This window comes from Hyperolius riggenbachi, chromosome 1, assembly GCF_040937935.1.
Source record: "Hyperolius riggenbachi isolate aHypRig1 chromosome 1, aHypRig1.pri, whole genome shotgun sequence".
In the NCBI taxonomy this organism is placed as follows: Eukaryota; Metazoa; Chordata; class Amphibia; order Anura; family Hyperoliidae; genus Hyperolius; species Hyperolius riggenbachi.
The window spans coordinates 308,574,520-308,598,635 of NC_090646.1; the positions used below are offsets into that span (position 1 = coordinate 308,574,520).

The window sequence follows — 24,116 nt, forward strand, 5'->3', positions numbered from 1 at the left end:
AGAGATTATATTACCTATTTTAATTAACATAACTAATGTAACTAAATGACAGTATGTTTGTTTAGGCTGAAGTTCTTCTTTAACGTTAGGTTTGCCTAAGGCAAATTGTTTAGTGAATACTGCATGCTTTATTACCATGGTGACAGCAGTAAAAACAGCTCAGAAACTATATTAAAGACAGTATATGAGCTTAGTGAATTGTGGCCAATGTGTTACTACTTAGGAAAATGTCTAATTGCTCTGAATACCAAGCTTTCTGAGGTGGACACATTAGGGAGGTGGACACACTAGGTAGGGCTTTAGAATCATTAGAGTTACTGTGCAATGGGGGTAGGTAGGCCATCTTAAAGCCAATGGGTACCACTTTAAAAATAAATAAGTCAGATACTCATCTAAGGAGAGGGAAGGCTCGGTCCCTATTGAGCCTTCCCTCTCCTCTCCCTCGGTGCTGTGCTAGCTCCCCCGTTCGCGTCCGCCGCCGCAGGGACTTCGTAGGTCTTCGGGAGCACTCGAGCTTCCGAAGACTGGCTGCTCCATACTACGCACGCGCGAGTGCGTCATAGAGGGTGCTCGGCGTTGCGTAATATGGAGCGGCCCGTCTTCGGGAGCCCGAGTGCTCCCGAAGGCTGCCTAAACCTCCCTTCTGCGGCGGAAGTGGCAGTATTTGACCGAACTGGTTGAATACTGCTACGGGGGATCCTGCACGGGACCGGGCACCGGTAGAGGAGGGAAGGCTCATTAGGACCGAGCCTTCCCTCTCCTTAGGTGAGTATCTGACTTTATTTTTAAAGTGGTACACATTCACTTTAAAGAGGTGGGTTTTGAGGGCTTGCTTTGAAGGAGAAGGCAAGTCTAATGAGCAGTGGAAGAGAGTTCCAAAAGGTGGGGGCGGGTCTTGAGAAATCCTGCAGGCGCGCATGGGCGTGGGAAATGCACGGGCAAGTTAGGCGAAGGTCGTTGGAAGACTGGAGGGGACGGCTTGGTATATACCTGCGAACAAGCTCCAAGATGTAGGTAGGGCAGGTTTTGTGTACAGATTTATAGGCCAGGCAAAGAATCTTGAAACTTATCCTGAATCGGATAGGGAGCCAGTGCAGGGATTTATGGGGGGCGGGTGGATGAGAGGTGAGAAGAATTGATGAGTCTGGCAGCCACGTTCATAACGGATTGAAGTGGGACAATGCAGCTCAAGGGGAGGCCAGACAGAAGGGAGTTACAGTAATCGAGGCAGGAGATGATGAGGGCATGGATGAGCAGCTTGGTAGTGTCCGGGGTCAGATCTTGGATATATTACTGAGGTGGAAGTTCCAGGCTTTGGTGACGTTGTGAATGTGTATTTGAAGGAGGAGAGGATTTTGCCAATTGAGAAAGTGTATATTGATAACAGAAGGGAGCCCAGAACAGAGAGTCCTGCGGGACCCCAACTGAGAGGGGGGCAGGGGTTGAAGAGGAGCCATTGAAGGAGTTTGTGAAGGAGCTATTGGCGAAGTAGGAGGAGATCCAAGCCAAAGTGAGCTCATATGAACTGTATGGACGAAAGAAGGAGGAGGTGGTCTACAGTGTCAAATGTTGAGGAGAGGACAAGGAGGAACAGGATTGAATAACTGCCATTGGCTCTGGCTAGGGTAAGGTCATTGACCAACTTGGCAAGGGCCATTTCTGTTGAGAGGGCAAAACGGAATCCAGACTGTAGGGGGTCAAGTAGGGTATTGGTGTTGAGGTATTGGTAATTAGTTGGTGGACCAGACATTCGAGGCGTTTAGAGGCAAAGGGAAGGAGGGAGATTGGGGGGGGGTATTCAAGAACACATATTGAAACAGAAAAGGAGTAGGCCTTCGCCTGTCAAGTCTTCTTCAGACTCAATTCCTCTATACTGACAAGTTGTCAGCCAAACGTTTACTTCTTTTCTTTTAAGTTAGCCAATAAATGGTATCGTCCCAATTTCAAACTTCTTGCTTTTACTTATGGCTAATGCGGTACAATACTCTACTGCTACTATTCTGACATTAGAAAAAGAGAGAACACCAAGATCCCAATATAGTGTAGTATGTACTGGTAAGGTATAATTGATAGAGTAATATTATTAATTTAATACTCACAAACCAGGGTTACCAAGTAGGCAACCACTGTCAAAAGCAGGTGGGGAGATTGTCCTGACCCCACTCAGGATTAAAAAGCCGCTCTCTGTAGTTGAAGAAGGAAGGGTACAACCCTCCACCAAGGGTGGACTTGATGTAGATGATAGGATAACAGAGGCGCCAATAGGATAAAAAAACCCTAAAAGAACTTAAAAACCCATCTTGGTAATAGAGGAGGCAGTGGTGGACTCACCCCCTCCAAGCAGAACACACGACTGTGGATTTTCAGTCAAAACAATTTTATTGGATACTCCAAATAAAGTGCAACGCGTTTCACGGGATACAAACCCGCTTCATCAGGCAATAACAGATAGGAGTAAACAGCATCTGCCAGTATCATTAACACTGAGCGCCTCTGTGTTGATGATACTGGCAGATGCTGTTTACTCCTATCTGTTATTGCCTGATGAAGCGGGTTTGTATCCCGTGAAACGCGTTGCACTTTATTTGGAGTATCCAATAAAATTGTTTTGACTGAAAATCCACAGTCGTGTGTTCTGCTTGGAGGGGGTGAGTCCACCACTGCCTCCTATTACCAAGATGGGTTTTTAAGTTCTTTTAGTGTTTTTTATCCTATTGGCGCCTCTGTTATCCTATTATCTATTCTGACATTAGAGCTGTTATAGTAATAAAGTCAGCAATAAAAATATAATGTTCAAATTAATTAAGTGAATGGCATAGGAAAAAGAAAATTACTACAAAGGCTGCTCATACTACTGCTCTATAATGCTGTGGTATGGGTTGAGCAGTGCTACTGTTGACTGCTCATGTCCTTCACACCATGGCTAATGAGCTTTAGCATAGTGTTGAAAGTCCTGAACGAAAGATGAAAATTTCCACTAGTCTATGATGCCTCTTTTTACCAGACAATGTGGATGTACATTAACTCTGAAACACTTCAATAAGGGATGTGCCATTTGCAGAGAACACAAAATGGTTGGAGGCGCCTTAAAGTAGTATGCAATGGGTAGACTTCAGGTGGAAAGTTTAAAGATAATTGTGGAAGATATCGAAAACCCTACAACCGATACTCCACAAGGACAAACGTCTGAAGGAAGTTTTTCCTGATTTACCACTGCTTGCTTTCAGACAACCTCCCAATTTGAGACAAATGATTATCTGAAGTGCATTTTCTACACCAGAAACTCCAGGCACATTACCCTGCAATAACAGAAGGTGTGAGACCTGCCCTTTTATCTTGTGCACAAGCCAAATACAAATACCAAACTCACAGAAATATCATCAAATACTAGGCCAATTTTCCTGTGAGTCATCCAATGTTGTATACATGATACGCTGCATGAAATGCCCCTCAAGAGGAATCTATATAGGAGAAACAGGACAAAAACTGCGCACAAGAATGAACCATCACCGCATTAAAATCAATGAGGGTAAAATGGACACACCAGTGGGCCAACACTTCTGTGAACCAGGACACAGCATGTAAGATCTGAAAGTACTTGTTCTGAAAGCGGATCCGAGCTGAAAAACTAACTGTAACAAGTAACTTGTCTATATATCTTATCTAAAGTGTAGATAGTTTACACAGCAAATCTAGCTGCAGACAGCTTCAATAGAATATGATTATTTCTTCCTGTGATACAATGACAGCAGCACTCAGCCTGTGAAAAAAAATCTAATCCCCCCTCCTCCCCTCTCTCTCTCTGAAATCTCTGGCTAGTAATACCTACCCCTCCTCCTGCCCAGATTGAGCTCCCATGAGCCCTTGCTACTGTCTGAAAATGCCAAAGCTCTCTGAAATGCTGTGGGCGAGGCTTTTTTAGTTTATTGGGAATTAGAGTATTAAAACAAAAAAAAGTATTTGGCTTGAGGAATGCCCTATAAACAATAGGAAAGGAACACAATTATGCAATGAGTAAAATTTCATCTCCGATCCACTTTAAGGGTAACTTCAAAAATGAACAATCAAGAAAAATTCATGAGTACAAATTTATGAAAAAAGTTCAACACATTAACAGAAGGTTTAAATTATGGAACAGGATTCATGACACCTTATTCAACATAATTGACTTGGCTTCATGATCTTCAGAAACCTGCTGGATTTCATGTATGCTTGCACCAACTCATTGGCTCCAGCCTGCTGATCACCTGACACCTAACGGATAAACAGTAACCAGCACAACTGTCATCTTCCCATTTACCTGCATCAGTGTTTTACTTCAGCTAACATCTGGAAATATGCCTGAAGAAGGGGACTAGATCCCAGAAAGCTTGCATAATTTAACTCTATCAGATAGCCATTAAAAAGGTATTATTTTTTTACAAAACATTTTTTTCTACCTATATAGGATGGACTGAGAAAGAGGTATGCGTTCTACCTGATGGACCACACTTTTCCTGATTCAGACCCATCAATTAATTTGAGCTGTGTCAAAAATGTGTGAGGACCTCGGCCCTCAAAGGACCGGTTTGACATCACTGGTCTAATTATTCACTTCAGTCCCCAGGCACCCACCCCTTCCCACTCATGCAGTGCAGAGACTGTTGGCAGAGGGTATGCTCTACACTTTTAACTCGTTTGCTCTAGCTTTTTTATTTGCACAAGTGCTTCCACTGGTGTGTAGATATTGATATGTAGAAATGGGCTTTCGAGTCAAAAGCCACTTGAATTTGAAATTGTAATGAAGGTTGATTAAGGCAGGTTTGAGCATGGGAGACCAGGGGTAACTTACCCAAAAGTCCGTCTGGCTTCTATGTGTATCACTACACTCGCACGCAACCTATGGGACGCATTCCACGACTCACTACCGCACTTCCTTCTTCCGGCTTGAAGGAGGAAGTGCATCCAATAGGTGGCGTGCAAGTGAAGTGATACACATAGGAGCCCGATGGACTCCTGGTTAAGTAATCCCTCGTCTCCTATGCTCACACCTGCCTTAATCAACCTTCTTTACAATTTCGAATTCGAGTAGCTTTCTACTCGAAAGCCCATCTCTGTCGATACTTAAGTCCAGACTCAGGGAGAACAGAGAAAGGATTAATATACTATAGGCTGACCTGCTCCTCCATGCTGTGTTTACAGTTCTGAACCAAAATGATAAGGAGTTCAGGGATGAAAGGGAAAATTACAGTATATTCCTACATTTGAGGAATAAAGTGCTGCTTTAAAATGTCTGGAGTGTTTATGTAAGGGTTATGCCCACTTCACACTGACAGACCAAATGCCGCGTTTACCCAGATTGAGCGCTAACAGGTCTTTGAGGCCCTAAGACGTGGGGGTGCTGCATGCACGCTTAACTGAACGAACCAGCGTTGCTAGAAGTTTTACCAAACAGACAGGCTTAGTGTACAGCCTAATTTGGGGGTTTTTTTTTAGCCTATTTGTGAACTTCACCATGCTAACTAGTTATGCAACCACGCGAGATTAAGCACTAACAGGTCTGGAATGTGACACTGACAAGAGATGCGGTCACTTAGCTCTGCCCATGTACAGTATGTATAGGTTTTGTAATTTGACCAAAAAAAGACAACATTTTTTGCAAACGCTGTAGCAGAGGCCAGACAATGTCATGTCCTACACATTTTACCCCCAAAGTTGAATGTTTTTTTTAAAGAAAATCAATGTTTGTTGCATGCCTAGTGAGTGTCACTGACAAGAGAGGCGGTGACTTGGCTCTGCACATGATGGTGCAGGTTTACACATACAAATTTAATTTGAGAAAAAAATGTATTTATGTAGAAAAAAAATGCTATTCAGCACTGTAGCTCCACGGGGATGTGGAATAGGCCCTGGGAAGCTGGGGGTGTGCACTTGTAGTAGAGGAGGGGGCAGCAGCAGCAAAGGAGTACTTAGCCAAGGACGATAGCAAAGGGGATGATGGAGGAGGAGTAGAAGGAAAAGAAGAGGAGGTGGCAGCAGGCCTGCCTGCCATTCATGGTGGTGTCACCAACTCCAATGCAGAGCCACGCAATGGAGGCTTGCCAGCGGTCAGCAAGATTACCCAATGTGCAGTATAGGTAATATACCTGCTCTGACCGTGCTTTGCAGACCAGGGTCCATATGCAATTAACTTTTTCTCCTGAGTTTTTTTCTAGGAGATAATTTTTCATCTTTTGTGTAAAATAATTTTTCAGCACTTTGTAATTGAAAAAAATTACCTAAAAGTGGGTGAAAAGTGCTTTCAAAATTATTTTGAGCGTTTTCTTGCTTTCAATACAGACAGCAGGAAACAAAGCAAGCGCTCACCAATATGGGCCGCATCTGAATGACTCACCACCTCATATGCACCGCTTAAATAGCTCAAATACACACTCAGCAATCAGACAGATGCAAAACATATGCAAAACTAAACGAAATACTTACCATGCAAAACAGGATAGCACAATGGGTGCTGCTAGCCTGGTAGTTACAGAACTGTGGATACAAAATATAGGTAAAAGGCTGCGCATCCCTGACCCAATACTGTACAATTGAATGGTTAATCGCTGTTTTCTTGCTTGCTCGTGGTTTAAAAGGCAATTTATTTACAATTTGTGAAGATATAACCTAGGAGAAAACCCAGGTGAAAAAGTGAATTGTATATGGGCCCAGGGCCCATATGCAATTCACTTTTTCTCCTGAGTTTTTTTCCCCCAAGTTATATTTTCAAACTTGTCAATGAAATGCCTTTTAAATCACAAGCAAGCAAAGACATACTTAACATAGGGCTGGTGCACACCGAGCGGGTTTTTTGGTGTTTTTACAGCAGTTTGTGGCTGCGAATACGCTTGGTCAATGTATCTCAATGGGTGGTTCACACCAGAGCGGGAGGCATTTTGCTGAAACGCATAACCCCGGGGTGAGGCATTTTTTGGATTGCGGAGGCATTTCTGCCACCAATGTTAAGTATAGGAAAACCGCAAACCGCTCTGAAAAACGGCAGTTCAGAGCGGTTTTGCAGGCATTTTTGTTACAGAAGCTGTTCAGTAACAGCTTTACTGTAACAATATATGAAATCTACTACACCAAAAACGCTTCCCAAAGCCGCAAAATGCTAGGTGATACGCTACAGAAAAATAAGAAAAAGCGTTTCAAAATCTGCTAGCATTTTGCGGATCTGCTAGCGGGTTTTGGTGTGCACCGGGCCTTAGTCTTGATGGTACTTTTCCATCTACTTCTGGTACTTTCTCAATTGCAAAATGAGGAAAAGTTATTCTAAATAGAAGATGAAAAATTATCTCCTAGAAGAAAACGCAGAGAAAAAGCTAATTGTATATGGACTTAAGTATCAGTGTCAGATGGACCCTTGCCCTAACACTGTGTGCCAGAGGTGTGATGACTTGCAGCTTCACGTACAAATTTAATATGAAAAAAAAACCCAATGTTTTTGCAGCCAGTGTAGCAGAGGCCAGACAATGTCATGGCCTACACATTGTACTCCAAAAAATTTAAATTTCTTTTAAGAAAAACAATGTTGGTTGCATCCCTGGTGAGTGTCACTGACAAGAGGTGTTGGTTCTACACATGATGGTGCAGGTTTACACATACACAAAAAAAAAAAGAATTTAGAAAAAAATTGTTTTTGGCAGCCACTGTCGCAGAGACCAGAGCAATGTTGTCATGGCATATACATTTTACAAAAGAAAATAGTATTGTTTTTTGGGAAAAAAAAATGTATGTTGCAGTCGCACTGACTGACAAAAGAGATGCGGTGACTTGGCTCTGCACATGATGGAAAGTACCGGTTTACATACAAAAATGTAAAAAAGTCTGGTGTGTGTATGTACATGGTGATCAGATAGTGTTAGGGCTAGGGCCGCTTCACATTGACAGACCAAACTCCCCATTTAATGCACCGCAAGCAACTGCAAAGAGGACTGTCAATAGTTGACACCCTCAGAACATAAATGTTAGTCCTCTCGGCGGCAATCTTTCTATAGTGTTGGCCAGGGGCAAGTGCAGGATTTTCAAGGGGGGGGGGGGGGGGGGAGATGGGAATCCTGAAAGGTCCAGAAGCACTTCTGACCCCGAGTGCTTTTGAAGACGGGTGGCTCCATACTGCCCATGCACAAAAGTGCGCTGGCGTGTTACGGAGCTGCCTATCTTTGGAAGTACTCAAGGACACGGGTGTTTGAGGGTTTCTGGTAGCAGCAAATTTCAACGGGGGCCAGCGCTGGAACAACTCCCCGAGAGAGGAACGGGAGATAGACTTAGTTTGGACAATTCAGTGGAATTTGCCACATAGTGTCACATAACGCAAGCGATAGCCATATGATGCAGGGATATATGCATCTGCGGAAGATGTTGGTGCTATATAAATACCAAATAATAATAAAAACATTAGCATCTGTAACTAAGCTACATATCAATTCAGAGGATAGAAACAAATTTCAAGTCTCACAAACCAATTCCAGTAGAAGGGTACATATATTGTCACTTTGTAGGCAGGGCTGTGGAGTCGGTACAAAAATCTTCCGACTCCGACTCCACAGTTTATAAAACCACGACTCCGACTCCAACTCCAACTCCAGGTACCCAAAATGGCCCGACTCCTCGACTCTCTTTAGTCTAATACTTAACAGGGCTGTGGATTTTGTACAAAAATCATCCGACTCCGACTCCCACTCCTCAGTTTATGAAATCAACGACTCCGACTCCAACTCCGGGTGCCCAAAACTGCCCCGACTCCAACTCCACAGCCCTGTTTATCGATCAGTACATTAGTTCCAAGGCTTGAAAAGGGACAAAAGAATTTCGCACCAAAAGACCTGTTCCTCTGTAAAAGGAACAGCTAGTACCCAGTTTTTACAAAACTTTCAAAGTGATACAAAGGGCTAATTCACACTAGGCAAGGCATGCACGAACGCAATTTCATATATGCATTGCAATGTGCTAAATCGCATAGGTTGGCAGCTTCCATTTATTTAAAAAAAAAAAAAAGCATGACAATGCATACGTTGTGTGCGATGATGTTCCCGGCTAAGTTACAACGCAACACACGGCAATGTAAACTGTAGTGTGAATGGTAATATGAAAGTCTATAGACTTTCATGCTACCTGCATTGCAGGCATTATGTGTGGTGCCGTCTGTCATGACTCATTGCACATAGTGTGAATGAGCCCTAAAGCAATACCAACTGCCATCTAAATAGTATCTTCAGCAATGAATAAACAAACAAACCCTTGCAGTTGTGCTTGGCTTTTTAACACCTAACTTTACAACACAGCATAGAAAGCAAACATATTTCCACATTTAATGTTCATATCAGAAGACACACTTTTTGTCACGAAGGTGCAATTCATGGCAGCATGGACCAGGGGAGGACTGGGACCTTTTGGCCTGGGGGGGGGGTGGGGGGGTGTAACACAAACTAGAGGCCCATTATCATGGCAGTCCCAGCCCAAATGACATCACACACGCACCCCACGTCGTATATGCCAGTAGTCATGTGGAGCGCCAATGCGGAAATACAGAAAGAACACTCTAGGGACAGTGTGACAAGTACAGGAACCGGGGGGTACAGAATACATTTTGAGGGACAACGGCCGGGGTTTACATAGTGTCTATCATTCGCGGTTATCGCATGCCGTGATTATCGCACCTGACAACCACACCTGACAACCGAGATTTCCCAACATCTCAGATTGATACATTCAACCAATTTCCACCCAAAATTTTTATCCGATTCGACAATATAAAAACGATTGGCCGATCGGCTATCGAGTCAACAGATGTATGGACACTTTAATTCCCCAAAGCTCATTTCCTCCCCCTCCACTTATGTCCTCCCCTTCACCACCATCTCTACTAATCCCTCACTGCGGAAGATAGCGGCGCTATATAAATACTAATAATAATAATTTGCCTTGCCAGGATTGCACTTTTATTTAGCTTTCCTGTATGACAAGAAGACACAGCCAGCCAGCACTAGGGGAAGAGGGAAACAATGGTGAATGAGGGAGGGCTGGTGCACACCAAGAGTGCTTCTGAGCGTTTTTCAAATCAACAGTTATTTGAAAAGTGCTTGGCTAATGTTACTCTATGACGGTGTTCTCACAGCAGCGTTGCGATTTTTTCAAAATCACAAACACACTGCATGTACAATTTTTTTTTGAGCGATTCATTCAAAAATCACTCTGAAAATCGCTTCACAAAATCGCACTCACAAATTGCTAGCAATTGCTATTGTGATTTTGGCGTGCACTAGCCCAGAGAGAGGAGGAGTGGAGATAAATTTAGAATAGCCTGAGATGGAGCAGAGAGCTTATCTGTATTGCAGTCCCACATCACACAGAGGCTACTTGCCTGTAATAGGACTCCTGTTCCTGCCAGTCTCTCACATAAGTCCGAAAGCAGCCCTCCTGGAGTCTAGGGACTGACAAAAACTTTTCAACTTGTTTAACACCTTATCCACACATGCAGTCATAACATAGGGGAGAGACCAGCCAGATATTTTCCCACTGACCCTCCAGGCAAGCTCTGCATCATGCTGTGTATATTTACCAGTGCCTGTCCTCTAATTGCACTTTTATCAGCTGGCCTAGTGTTTCACATTGCCTTACAACAACAAACCTGAATACACCAGGCACCTGACCAGCCCTAAATCACTGAATGAAAGGTGGCCTGGGGGGAGATTGCCCCCCTTCCCCCCCTGGCCAGTCTGGGCCTGGCATGGACACATCCAGCCAGCACTAGGGGAAGGGGGAAAACTTTGTAAAAAGTCCCTGCTTTACACAGTCACAGAGGGTGGGCCAGGCGGCAGAGGTGTACGCCTTGTCGTTTGCCAAGCACAGTGTGACCCCTGCAGTCCCGAATCCGCTATAGCGGCGGTACTGTATGTTATGGGACTGGCTGCTGGATACACTTTTTATCTTATGTCTGTATTTGTCTGCTTAGCAGAACTTTTAGCTGCTTGATTAAATTTTAAAATTTTACACTTTTATGCTATGTGGAGCCTATTTTTTGATTAAACAGACCTGGAGCAGCAGCTTGTGGATTGCCAGTGAGGCTGCGGGGTGGCCAATACCCCGAAAGTGATAAGGGGCCCTGAAGGCCGCAACATCCGGTGAGTCTTTCCCCGAAGGGGGGGCTACTTTACCTGCATTTTACACTTAAATTGATGTGCAAGCAAGCATTGAGTGCTTATCCACATACATAAGAGACTTTGATTGATGGTGCACGCATCTGGGAAGAGCGCTCCTACCATTACAACTTTTGTCTATATTAGACTGACTAGTGGTTGTTTGCCTGCTTAACTTGGACTTTTTATATATGGACTTTTTATATATGAGCGCAGTATCGGGGTGCTTTTTGTGTTTTTATATTTACCAGCTTGCCTGCTTCAGCGATTTCAGGGACATTTTTTTTAAAGGTACAGGAGTCTCAAGGGGGTATTCCAGACATCGGTAACCCCCGGGTAATTGCGCCAGTGAAGGGGCTTTGTACCTGCTGCTCTGACAGGGAGAGGGGGAGAGCGTCTGTCCACTGTAGTCAGTGGGGATGATTCACCAAATGAAAAGCAATCTAATCGCACATTCTATTCTGTGCATGGGACTACTCCAGCTCACAGCCTTCGGCGGTCTGGCTCATCTTCTCTCTGCTTGGAGATTTCCCCGCCCCTCTACGCAGCTGATAGGAAGGAGCTGAGGAAGAGGGCGGAGAAGGTGTCATTCTGCGCTGCCAACTATAATGTGCAGAGGAAAGCTTCTGCTATAGACGGAGGCTGATCTCAACAGCAGGGCGGGGACATAGATCAGGTGGGCGCTCCACCTGGCTGATAGGCTCTGGGGAGAACACTGCAGGTGAATCCAATTATGAGAAAGAGTATTTAAGGGGGTCAATTGTAAGTTCCCATCCTCTTAATTTTCTCTGAAGAGTAGCAACATGGAGGTCTCAAAACAACTCAAATGACATGAAGACAAAGATTGTTCACCATCATGGTTTAGGAGAAGGATACAGAAAGCTGTCTTAGGGATTTCAGCTGTCTGCTCAGTTCAAGTTAAGGTTTGAAGTGGCAGACTAAGAAAAATCTCGGATAGACAGAAGCGACGAATGGTTAGAACAGTCAGAGTCCACCCACAGACCAGCACCAAAGACCTACAACAACATCTTGCTGCAGATGGAGTCACTGTGCATCATTCAACCATTCGGCACACTTTACACAAGGTGAGTAAGTTAGTAGTGCATGCTACAACTGTAGCATGCCTACTTTGAAAATGTTACTTGCGCTGACACACTGAGCTGCGCTGCTTGAGCTGTGTAGCTTAGTGAATCAACCCCTACCGATTTGTCTGAGCCAGATGCAGCCATCAAAAGTGCCACATCTGGCTCCCGAGCCATAGGTTCTCAACCCCTGACCTAGTAGATGCAGTAGAAAGCAATGTTGCTATTTTTGCATAGGATACAAAATTGTGCAGAATCATCAACTCTCAGGAAAATAGTGAAATATTGCAACAGGATCTGGATAGGATGGCTATATGGGCACATAAATGGCAGATGAAATTCAATGTTGAAAAATGTAGTCATGCATTTTGGTTGTACCAATGGTCTAGCGCCATACAGAATAAATGGAATACAGTTGGGGACATCAAACTTGGAGAAGGACTTAGGAGTACTCATCGACAACAAGTTAAATAATCGTATTCAATGCCAAGCCGCTGCAGCTAAAGTTAGTAAAATTTTGGGATGCATTAAAAGGGAAATAAAAACTTGAGATGCTAGCATAATATTGCCCTTGATTAACTCTCTAGTAAGACCACATCTGGAATATGGAATTCAGTTCTGAGCACATTACAGGAAAGTTATTGTAGTTTTAGAGCAGGTGCAGAGACGAGCAACAAAATTGATACGAGGGATGGAAGGTCTCACTTACCAAGAAAGGTTAGATAAACTGGGTTTATTTAGTTTAGAGAAAAGACGCCTTAGAGGGGATCTAATTAACATGTATAAATACATCAGAGGGCAATATAAAAGCTTGGCGGATTATTTTTTGTTCCTAGGCCTTCTCAAAGGACTAGAGGACATGATCTGCGCATGGAGGAAAAACGTTTTGCCATTTATTTAGGAAAGGGTTCTTTACAGTAAGAGTGATTAAAGGGAAGGTTCAGGGATGCTGTGAAAAAAATAAAAATCCAAATCCACTTACCTGGGGCTTCCTCCAGCCCGTGGCAGGCAGGAGGTGCCCTCGTCGCCGCTCCGCAGGCTCCCGGGCTTCTCCGGTGGCGCTCCCGACCTGGCCAGGCCGGCTGCCAGGTCGGGCTCTTCTGCTCTCCAATGTGCGGCTCACTGGTGCGCGCTGACGTCATCGGACGTCCTCCGTGCTGTTCTGCGCAGGCTCAGTAGTTCTGAGCCTGTGCAGTACAGCCCGGAGGACGTCCGATGATGTCAGCGCGCACCAGTGAGCCGCACATTGGAGCGCAGAAGAGCCCGACCTGGCAGCCAGCCTGGCCAGGTCGGGCGCGCCACCGGAGGAGACCGGGAGCCTGCGGAGCCGCGACGAGGGCACCTCCTGCCTGCCACGGGCTGGAGGAAGCCCCAGGTAAGTGGATTTGGATTTTTGTTTTTTTCACAGCGTCCCTGAACCTTCCCTTTAAGATGTGGAATGGATTGCCACAGGAAGTAGTTATGGCAAATTCTATACCTGCATTTAAAGGGGGCTTAGATGCTTTCCTTGCGTTGAAAGACATTCACGGCTACAATTACTAGGTAATGCCCAGTGATATTGATCCAGGGATTTTATCTGATTGCCATCATTAATAATTTTTTCCCTTTTGGGGCTAATTGGACCAGGCCTTGTAAGGGTTTTTCGCCTTCCTCTGGATCAACAGGGATATGTAAGGCTGGTATGAATATTCAGTAATAGTGCATTGTGGGTAACCACAAATGTTCACTTAGGCCTGGGGCACACCAAAACCCGCTAGCAGATCCGCAAAATGCTAGCAGATTTTGAAACGCTTTTTTTTATTTTTATGAGGCGTTTTGCTAGCGTTTTGTGGATTGCTGCTGCGGATTTAAGTGTAGCATATTTCATATACTGTTACAGTAAAGCTGTTACTGAACAGCTTCTGTAACAAAACCGCCTGGCAAACCGCTCTGATCTGCAGTTTTTCAGAGCGGTTTGCGTTTTTCCTATACTTAACATTGGTGGCAGAAACGCCTCCGCAATCCAAAAAAATGCCTCACCCCGGGAGGATTAGTTTCTGCAAAACTCCTCCCGCTCTGGTGTGCACACCCCTATTGAAATACAAATATAATAATTACCCTAAAAAGCCGCTCGGTGTGCACCAGCCCTGATAGCTGAATTATTGCAAATTTCCTTCTGTTTTAAGAAGGCAAATTACACCAAGTTTTACTTTTTAGTAGGTGGGCTTTTTGGTCCCTTTTATCCCCCTATACATTCCTAGTAGTTTGGGTCACCCTGAGCTGCTTGGTCACTATGTAACTATGAAATGCATCTCTTAACTGCCAATGCTTAGGAATTTTAAAAGACAACTGAAGTGAGAGGGATATGGAGGCTGCCATATTGATTCCCTTTTAAAGGGAAGGTTCAAGCAAAATAAAAAAATGTGTTTCACTTACCTGGGGCTTCTGCCAGCCCCATGCAGCCATCCTGTGCCCTCGTAGTCTCTCACTGCTGCTCCAGTCCCCCGCTGGCAGCTTTCTGACCTCGGAGGTCGGCGGGATGCATTGCGTACATTTTTACGCATTCCCGCTAGTGCAGGAACATTAACACATACATTTTTACGCATTACTGGTTTAATGCGTAAATTTTTATGTGAATGTTCCTGCATTAGCGGGAATGCGTAAAAATGTACGCAATGCGTCCCGCCGACCTCCGAGGTCAGAAAGCTGCCAGCGGGGGACTGGAGCAGCAGTGAGAGACTACGAGGGCACAGGATGGCTGCATGGGGCTGGCAGAAGCCCCAGGTAAGTGAAACTCATTTTTTTATTTTGCTTGGACATTCCCTTTAAAGGGAACCTTAACTGAGAGGGATATGGATGTTTCCTTTTAAACAATACCAGTTGCTTGTCAGTCCTGCTGATCTCTTTAGCTGCAGTAGTATCTGGATCTCGCACCTGAAACAAGCATGCAGCTAATCCAGTCTGACTTCAGTCAGAGCACCTGATCTGCATGCTTGTTGAGGGGTGTTATAAATCACCTTTTTGCTTCGACACCAGCAACTTCTGCACCTCACAGACTGTGAGATAACTTGACTCAACACAGCAAGCATTATTGGAGATAGACCGTTCTCAGGCTTCTTCAAAGTACAAGTAGTTTATTCAGGAAACAGATATACAGATACAGTTCGTCATATCTTAGCAAAGCAGATTCTTCATTCCGTTGCAGCTTCTTGATTACCTTCCTAGTGACGGTAATCAGGTGATCTCCTGTCTATACTACGTTACATCTAGACTAACTATGTACAGCATCCATTATACCAGATTACATAAAGAAAGGAAATAATTAGGGGTTCCAGTCAGCAGATAGAGCATGAAAGTAGGAATAAGAATGCGCTCCGCGGGCCCATCCGGCCCTTTAATACTGACTAGGAAAGAGTTAAATGTGACCTCATCTGAGCCCTCCCCCAGACCCGACTATTGGCTTAGACCCCTCGTGGTGTCATAATACCCACCTACTCGATTAATATTTAATGATGCCCAGTGTTCTCCCCAGAATATTTTTCCAGCCGGGTGGCATAAAAAAGTAGCCGGGTGGGGAGGGTCACACTGGGTTCAAGAGGGGGGGGGGGGGAATAAGCTAGGTACTACTGGATGTGTGGGGGACAGGCCAGGATAAAAACAGACACACACACACACACACACACTGTACACACACACACACTGTACACACACACACTGTACACACACACTGTACACACACACTGTACACACACACTGTACACACACACACACACACACACACAGTACACACACACACTGTACACACACACACACACACACACACACACACACACACACACACACACACACACACTGTACACACACACACACACACTGTACATACACACACTACACACACACACTGTACACACACACACTGTACACACACACACTGTACACACACACACACACACTGTACACACACACACTATATACACACACACACTGTACACACACACACACTGTACACACACACACACTGTACACACACACACACTGTACACACACACACACTGTACACACACACACACTGTACACACACCCTGTACACACACACACACACACTGTACACACACACACACTATATACACACACACTGTACACACACACACACTGTACACACACACACACTGTACACACACACACACACTGTACACACACACACACTGTACACACACACACACACTGTACACACACACACTGTACACACACACACACACACTGTACACACACACACACACACATGGAAAACACACACACACACACACTGTACACACACACACTGTACACACACACACACACACTGTACACACACACACACACACTGTACACACACACACACACACCCTGTACACACACACACACACACACACTGTACACACACACTATACATACACACACACACACACTGTACACACACACACACACACACACTGTACACACACACACACACACACTACACACACACACTGTACACACACACACACTGTACACACTGTACACACACACTATACACACACACACACACACACTGTACACACACACACACACACACTGTACACACACACACACACACAGTGTACACACACACACACACACACACACACACACACACACACATGGAAAACACACACACACACACACACTCACACTGTACACACACTGTACACACACACACCCTGTACACACACACACACTGTACACACACACACACCCTGTACACACACACACACACACACACACACTGTACACACACACACTATACACACACACACACACACATACACTCACTCTCTCTCTCTCACACACACACACACTTTTAAGGGGGCCAATCATCCAGCATGAAAGTTCTCTGCTATGAATATTAGAAGGGGGAGGCTGCTGGATCATCTGCTTTGTAGTTTATAATGTAATAACTGCAAGCATTTTCCAAGTTTAGCTAAGATTGCACCTAAACTGCTTTTTTATTTTGTAGAAAGGAGGTCAGTAATGTCACCTTTTTTTATAATCTCAGCAGAAATCTGCTGCAACGTTACAGCTCTCCTCTCCACGTCTCACTAGTCATTAGGGAGGTCAGTACTGTGCAAGAGTGTGAAGCTAATCTAGTGCTGTCTGAATATAAAAGGCATTTAGCACAGCAACGGCTGCGAGACAGCCCCCCTCCCCCGTAATGACAGGAGACTTGCCGGTCGGAATGAATAGAGACAGGCGTCCCGCGGTACAACTTTATCTCTCCTGCTTAACTTCACAGGACCTTTCCCCGCCCCTCCATTACTCTACACTACGAAGGGAGCTGGGGAAGAGGGTGGAGAGAGCGTCCCTGACAGCGAGCTGGCTGCACACACACAGCCGCTGCTGCTGTAATGATTTAAGAGGAGGAAGTAACTTTGCTACAGACCAGGGCAAGCGGCAGCCGGGCGGGAGGGCAGGGTCAGGTGGGCGCTCCGCCCAGCTGAAAGGCTCTGGGGAGAACACTGATGCCTGTGGCCTTCCTTCAGGAACATGTTCTCAGTATCTGCTTGTATCATCTGCTTCAAGCAGACACTGAGATGCTTCTGCCTGCATCTTTGAAAACTCTATTTAAAAAGGTATATTCTGCGAACAAGCATTTTACCTAAACCTCAGGCCAAATAACTGAGGCCTTTTTAAATTATAACAAGGGGCTGTGACTTAAAGTATTATGCTGGGAATAGACGGCGCGGACAATGGAAGAAAACGAACCGCTGATAAGGAAGTGCCCGCGGGGACGAGCGGGAATCGATCTGGGCAGACGCGGTGGAGGTCGATCCGGCGGCTAATCGAGCTGCCGGGTCGACAGGTGTATTCCCAACTTTAGAGACACAGGATTAGCGGGAGAGTCAGGCAACTTGTATTATTTTAAAAGGAAAAATCCATATCCTGCTCAGTTTAGATTCCCTTTAAACAATACCAGTTACCTGGAAATCCGGCGGATCTTCTGACTAATACTTTTAGTCATAAACTAAAACTAGTCCTTGGTAAGAGTACTTGTAGAAGGTACAGACAGGAACAAAAAACATCTCAGGCCCTAGGCAATGTAACTGTGGGTACATGTAAGAGTGATGTGCAGGTACTCTGCAGGGGAATGAGGGGATTCTTCCTGTATTACACATTCTCCATGCACAATCTGAACGTGGATCAGGCCCAAGGCAATGTAACGGTGGGTACATGTAAGAGAGTGATGTGCAGGTACCGGATCGAACATGTCGGAAATAATCGATTCCGTGGATCGAGCAGGAAATCACGTGTGTACCCAGCATTAGATTTACCTGCCAGATAGATAATTTCCAACATGTTGGAAATGATCTATCTAACCATCTGTCTAGCAATTAAGTATTGTTCTACTCAGCAGGCGATAACCAGAAGACAATGCACCAGAGATAATGACAAGTCTCTACCAGTACTTTACAGAAAATAATCTAATTACAGAAAATCTAATACTGGGCATACACTATTCGTTTTTCTCCATCAGCGGCCCGATTGATAATATCCGACAGGTCCGATGACCCGCCGAATCGATTCCCCGCTCGATCCCCGCGGGCGGACAATAGCGGAGAATCAAGCGGAAGATAAGGAAATGCCCGCGGGGGATGAGCGGGAATCGATCCGTACGGCTGCGGGGGCGAGCAGGAACACGGCGGGAGTCGATCCGGCAGCTAATCTAGCCGCCAGGTCGACCCGTGTATGCCCAGCATACCAGAAAAATATAACAGAAAATTGTATGGTGTGTACTAGGCAATAGACAACACCTCTGTGTTCAATGTGCACAACATTCTCAGTGGATTCCCTGCAGCTCTGTGTGCATACGTATAGTACTACTGTGTAACAAAGTAAACCTGAGACAGATGAAATTAAAGTTTTATACATACCTGGTGCTTCCTCCAGCCCCCTTCAGGCTAATCGGTCCCTCACTGTCGTCCTCTGCCACCTGGATCTTTTGCTATGGGTCCAGATACTTGAGCCAGTCGGGCGTAGTGTGCATGCACACACTCCGGAAGCGTACTACATCTGCGCTATTGCGCAGGTGCAGAATGCTCCTGGCTGTGGGAGCGGCATGCGGCTGGACTGTGCTGACTGGCTGAATTACCAGGGCTCATAGCAGAAGATCCAGGTGGTGGAGGAGGACTGCGAGGGACTGATTGGCCTGAAGAGGGCTGGAGGAAGCCCCATGTATGTATAAAACTTCTCTTTTCTTCCGTCTCAGGTACCCTTTAATTCATAGTCATCAAACCAAATTCTAACATATCAAATGATTTGATTTCATGAGCAAAGGGAGTGCATAAATGTGCATAAACCAGCATCAGCGCAGAATTATTTCCATCTCATTGACCATCCCTATTAGTGACACAGCTACACATCAGGCTTTATTCTTACAGCATAGATGTTATTTAGTATATATAAGAGATTCCTGTGTACACATCATACAGTCACAATCAGATATGTATATCTGACTTTAAAAATAAGGGGACTGCTTTATTGAAGCAACAAAAGTAACTATTTTTTGATTATTTATGATGACTATTATCTGAAAAATAGAACATTTTATCATATTTTCTATATTAAAGTTTAAATTTATTAGGAGTCGGAGCATTTTTTCCCCGACTGCAGGCACCCAAAAATTGCTCCGACTCCTCAGCCCTGATGCATGGAGGAAAAAAAACACAGCATTCCAAGAAAACCACCTGCTACCTACAATAAAATATGGTAATGGTTCCATCATGCTGTGGGGCTGTGTGGTCAGTGCAGGGACTGGGAATATTGTCAAAGTTGAGGGACGCTCAACTAATAAACCTTCGGGAAAGGAAATGTTTAACCTTTAAAGAAATAAAAGCAAAATTTTATCTCACAGCCCATCATTTTCTTTTCTATGGCCAATTGAGAGGTCATATTAAGGACAAATTGCAGGATACCTCCACCCTTCTACAGTTAAACGAGTTTGAGAGCTTCTTGGCCCCCCATATTCCCAAATTGTCCCTGTCCCAACTCCATTCCACTATCCAAAATATAAATCTACCAGGGACGGCGAATTTAAATTTTAAAGCATGGATAAAAGACTTCTCTGATCCTGACACAGGAACTAAAATTCTATCAGGAGCGAGGGTAATTAATAAGCTAGTCATAGGGGAAAATTGGCAGGAATCACATTTTAAACTCATGCACAGGGCAAAATACGCCTTTGACATTAACCTTTCTGGCGGTAACCCAGATTCGTAGTTCGTGTAACGTAGTTCGGGGTAAGCCGCGCAGGAGGTTTTCTCAGGCCCTGCTGGGCCGATTTGCTTAATTTTTTTTTGCAGCACGCAGCTAGCACTTTGCTAGCTGCGTGAGCACACCGATCGCCCGCCCCCCCCCCCCCCCCCCGACCCCGTGCGCTGCCTGGCCAATCAGTGCCAGGCAGCGCTGAGGGGTGGATCGGGACTCCCGCAGACGCCATGGCGACGGGGGAAGCCCTCCAGGAAATCCCGTTCTTTGAACGGGATTTCCTGATCGAAGCGGGCGGGGGGATGCCGCTGTGCAGCGGCTATCATGTAGCGAGCCCTGGGCTCGCTACATGATTTAAAAAAAATACAAAAAAATAAATAAAAAAAGGATTGCTGCGCTGCCTCCTGGCGGAATTTATTAGACCGCCAGGAGGGTTAAGTACAATTCCGCCCCCCCCCTTCACACTATAAAGCAGAGTGTCCCAAATGCAAATTATCCAATGCTGACCTATTACACTGTGTGTGGAAATGTCTTCATATCAAGTCCTTTTGTGTGCTTGTTTATATAGACCAGCTATATAAGGTGAAACTAGGTCTGAATCCAGCCCTACTTTTATTTAACTACTATGAACCAGCCAAGGAACCTAGCGTTAGTACATATCAAAAAAGAGCCTTGGCTCACTACCACACCTCATCATTGCGGCAAGAAAAACAATTTTCAACAAGTGGATTTACAGACTGGACGCTTTATCTCATAAGGAAAAAAAGAACTAAGCACTTGTTCACAATTTGGAGACATTTTATCCTTGCTTCCTTCACTACAAAGGAGAGAAACGATCTTACGGAACATTTTAAGTATACGGGCTGGTATTGTGTACTGCTCAATTACAGGGATCATTGGGCATATTGGAAATTACATAATAGGCCCTAGTCTGACCTGGGAGAATCTTTACCAGTGATATATTGAGCACATAGACTGACACTTGACAAGTATTGACTGCGGGGAGAGGAGGGGAGGGAGGAGTCTAATAGGGATGGTTTGACTGGATATAGCTACCTGCTAACCAATGTACCGTATACTCATATTTTGTTTACCTCTTATGACGGGTATGTTACACCCGGGGTTCTGTATCAATATGAAAAAAATAAAATATTGTAAAAAAAAAATAAAAAAACTTGAGGGAAGCATGGATTCCACTCAGTATCAATAGATTCTGGAGACCAATGTCCAGGAATCGGTAACAGAGCTTAAACTGTGCCGGGGCTGGATCTTCCATCAAGACAATGACCCTAAACACTGCTCAAAATCCACTAAGGCATTCATGCATAGGAACAAGTACAACATTCTGAAATGGCCATCTCAGTCACCAAACCTGAATATAATTGAAAATCTGTGGTGTGAGTTAAAGAGAGCTGTCTATGCTTGGAAGCCATCAAATCTGAATAAACTAGATGTTTTGTAAATGGAATGGTCCTGCGCAGTCCGCTCCGGCCCACATGGCTGGAGGTCGCTCTGACGTCATCACCGGGGACCAAGACGGACCTGCGGCGAACGGCTGCGGGTAGAGCTGCGGCGAGGGAAGTCCTGGGAGCTGGAGGGAGCCCCCGGTAAGTACCACTTATTTTACTATTTCTCCCCTGATGACTCCTTTAAAAAACGCAAACGTTGCACAAAGCAATTTTGTGAGCGTTTTGCATTTTTCCTATACCTTTCATTGAGGCAAAATCGCCTCAAAAATGGTCCATGTAGCACTCCTCTGAAGGGATCGGAAACAAACTACTCAGATATGAACTCTCATAGAGAATCATCGCACAACCGCTTTCAGGGCGTTTCTGAAAAATCACTGGTGCTTAAAAAAATCCAAAAGCGCCTCTAGTGTGAACAAGCCCTAAAGGATACCAGAGGCCAAAAGCTTTGAAGAAATGGTGGGGGTGGGGTAGGCATTAACTGCTACCTGTCCTTATGTCCCCCCCCCCCCCCCTATCCTCTTCCAATCAGCAGGGTCGGGACTTACTGCAAAGGTGCTGGCCAGGTTGCACATGTGTATGTCATGCACAGTGCGCTCACGGCCGCGTGCTGTAGGATGTGCACCTGCGCAGTAAGTCCCGACCGACCAGAAGAGGATCCAGGAGGACTTTTAGGTGAGCTAGATAGGAGAATGGGGGAGCAGTGGGACAAGTAGTAGTATATGCCTGCCCACCCCCCCCTGCTCAAAGTTTTGGGGCTCTGGAACAGTGCAAGAATCTAGAAAGTCATTACCAGAAATTAAACTAGGCAAGTGAAAATTACTGAAAAACACAAGGACAGTATCAAAGGCATCTAAAAGTTATGCTACTTCACATTACCTCAGACCAGCTTTAAACCAAATACCTATAATGCCAAGCAAGCCGCTAACATGTACTTCACAGACTAGTACACATCTAGTAATTAAAAGATATCTGACCAATGTCCGACTGTAGGTGTACGCCAGACCACCGGGTTTTACATCAAATTCTTCCGCGTTTTCTATCGCCTCCGCCTGAGCCCCAACAACGACAGAAAGCACAGCTATCACAACTACCATGGAAGCCGCCATCTTTCACAGCAGACTATCACTAGAGGGAGCCAGACTGGATCTAAACGTTTCTTCCTATCATTCGTTATTATTTTTATTTATCTATTTAAATATAGTTCGTAAGCAAATTGTTCCAGTCATTCATAATTAATTATTGGGAATGGCTTTTCCTCAATTTAGCAAACGGGTAGAAAGGTAGCACCCGAACGTGGAAGCTTTGTATTGGCTCAATGGCTCTGAGATATGAGAAGAGGAAGCGCTGTATTATGTAACTCTAGGAACACGTTCTGAACGGTAAAAATTCCAGTGATGTCACAAAACCATGTGAGCGCAGCTGACTTGGCGGTAGCAAAGCACGATTTTACAGCAAGGAGCAAGTGACATAAAGCAGTAATCATTCTTCTTTTGTAACGCTAATAATATTATTATTATTATTATCATCATCATCTTGTTTAGCAAGATGCAGCGAGGTACGTTAAAGTGTTGTGGCATCTACCCGTGAGAATAGCTGCATAGGTTAGTCGAAATCCATAAGATCCACAGAGGAGTTTTGTAGACTGAGGTAGCAATCACAAGCTTCTTCCACTCCAAGGGCTGATCCTCGTTATTGTCGTTTGTTTGTTTGTTTTATTGTAATAGTAGAACATGCAGTGAAAATACCAGACCTACAATACCATAACAACCTGGCAACCATCGTCTATTATATCATATGGACTTTTGACCAGTATCATTTCAAACTCATCCTGTACATTAACTTATGCTTTGTTCCAGGACCGGTTCTAGTAACAATGGGCCCCCCTAATAGACCCCCCCCCCATCAAAAATCGGCAGTAGGGACCCTTTGTTGCAGCCAAATTTCCACCTAAGGCTCCTGAGGCAGGGGCTGACACCACCTGTCTCAGCTGAAGACTCTGCAGGGGCCCCAAGGAACAACAATTAAGTTGGGGGGAGACACCTTGGGGGCCCCTACAGGCTCTGGAGCCGTGGGGCAATTGCCCCCTTTGCCTCTATGGTAGCGCCGACCCTGCGTTGTTCACATTATAAATAGAGTGACCAGATTTTTCTGGGTTCAACCTGCCTTTG

At 44.9% G+C, this 24,116-nt stretch overlaps 1 protein-coding gene across 3 annotated transcripts in view; it reads right to left on the reverse strand.

Annotated features, from left to right (window-relative positions):
• MYDGF (myeloid derived growth factor) overlaps window positions 1-23,256 on the reverse strand; it is a 466,921-nt gene extending 443,665 nt beyond the window's left edge. The window contains exon 1 of one of the 3 annotated variants that reach the window (XR_011020489.1): window positions 22,923-23,250. Coding sequence is in view for 2 of the 3 variants with exons in the window: in XM_068233816.1 (XP_068089917.1) it covers window positions 22,923-23,054 (132 nt within the window). In the remaining variant the exon portion in view is untranslated. Of the gene's footprint in view, window positions 1-22,922 lie in introns of all 3 variants that reach the window. The other 2 variants (XM_068233816.1, XM_068233815.1) reach the window with 2 other exon arrangements.
• Window positions 23,257-24,116: the final 860 nt, after the last annotated feature.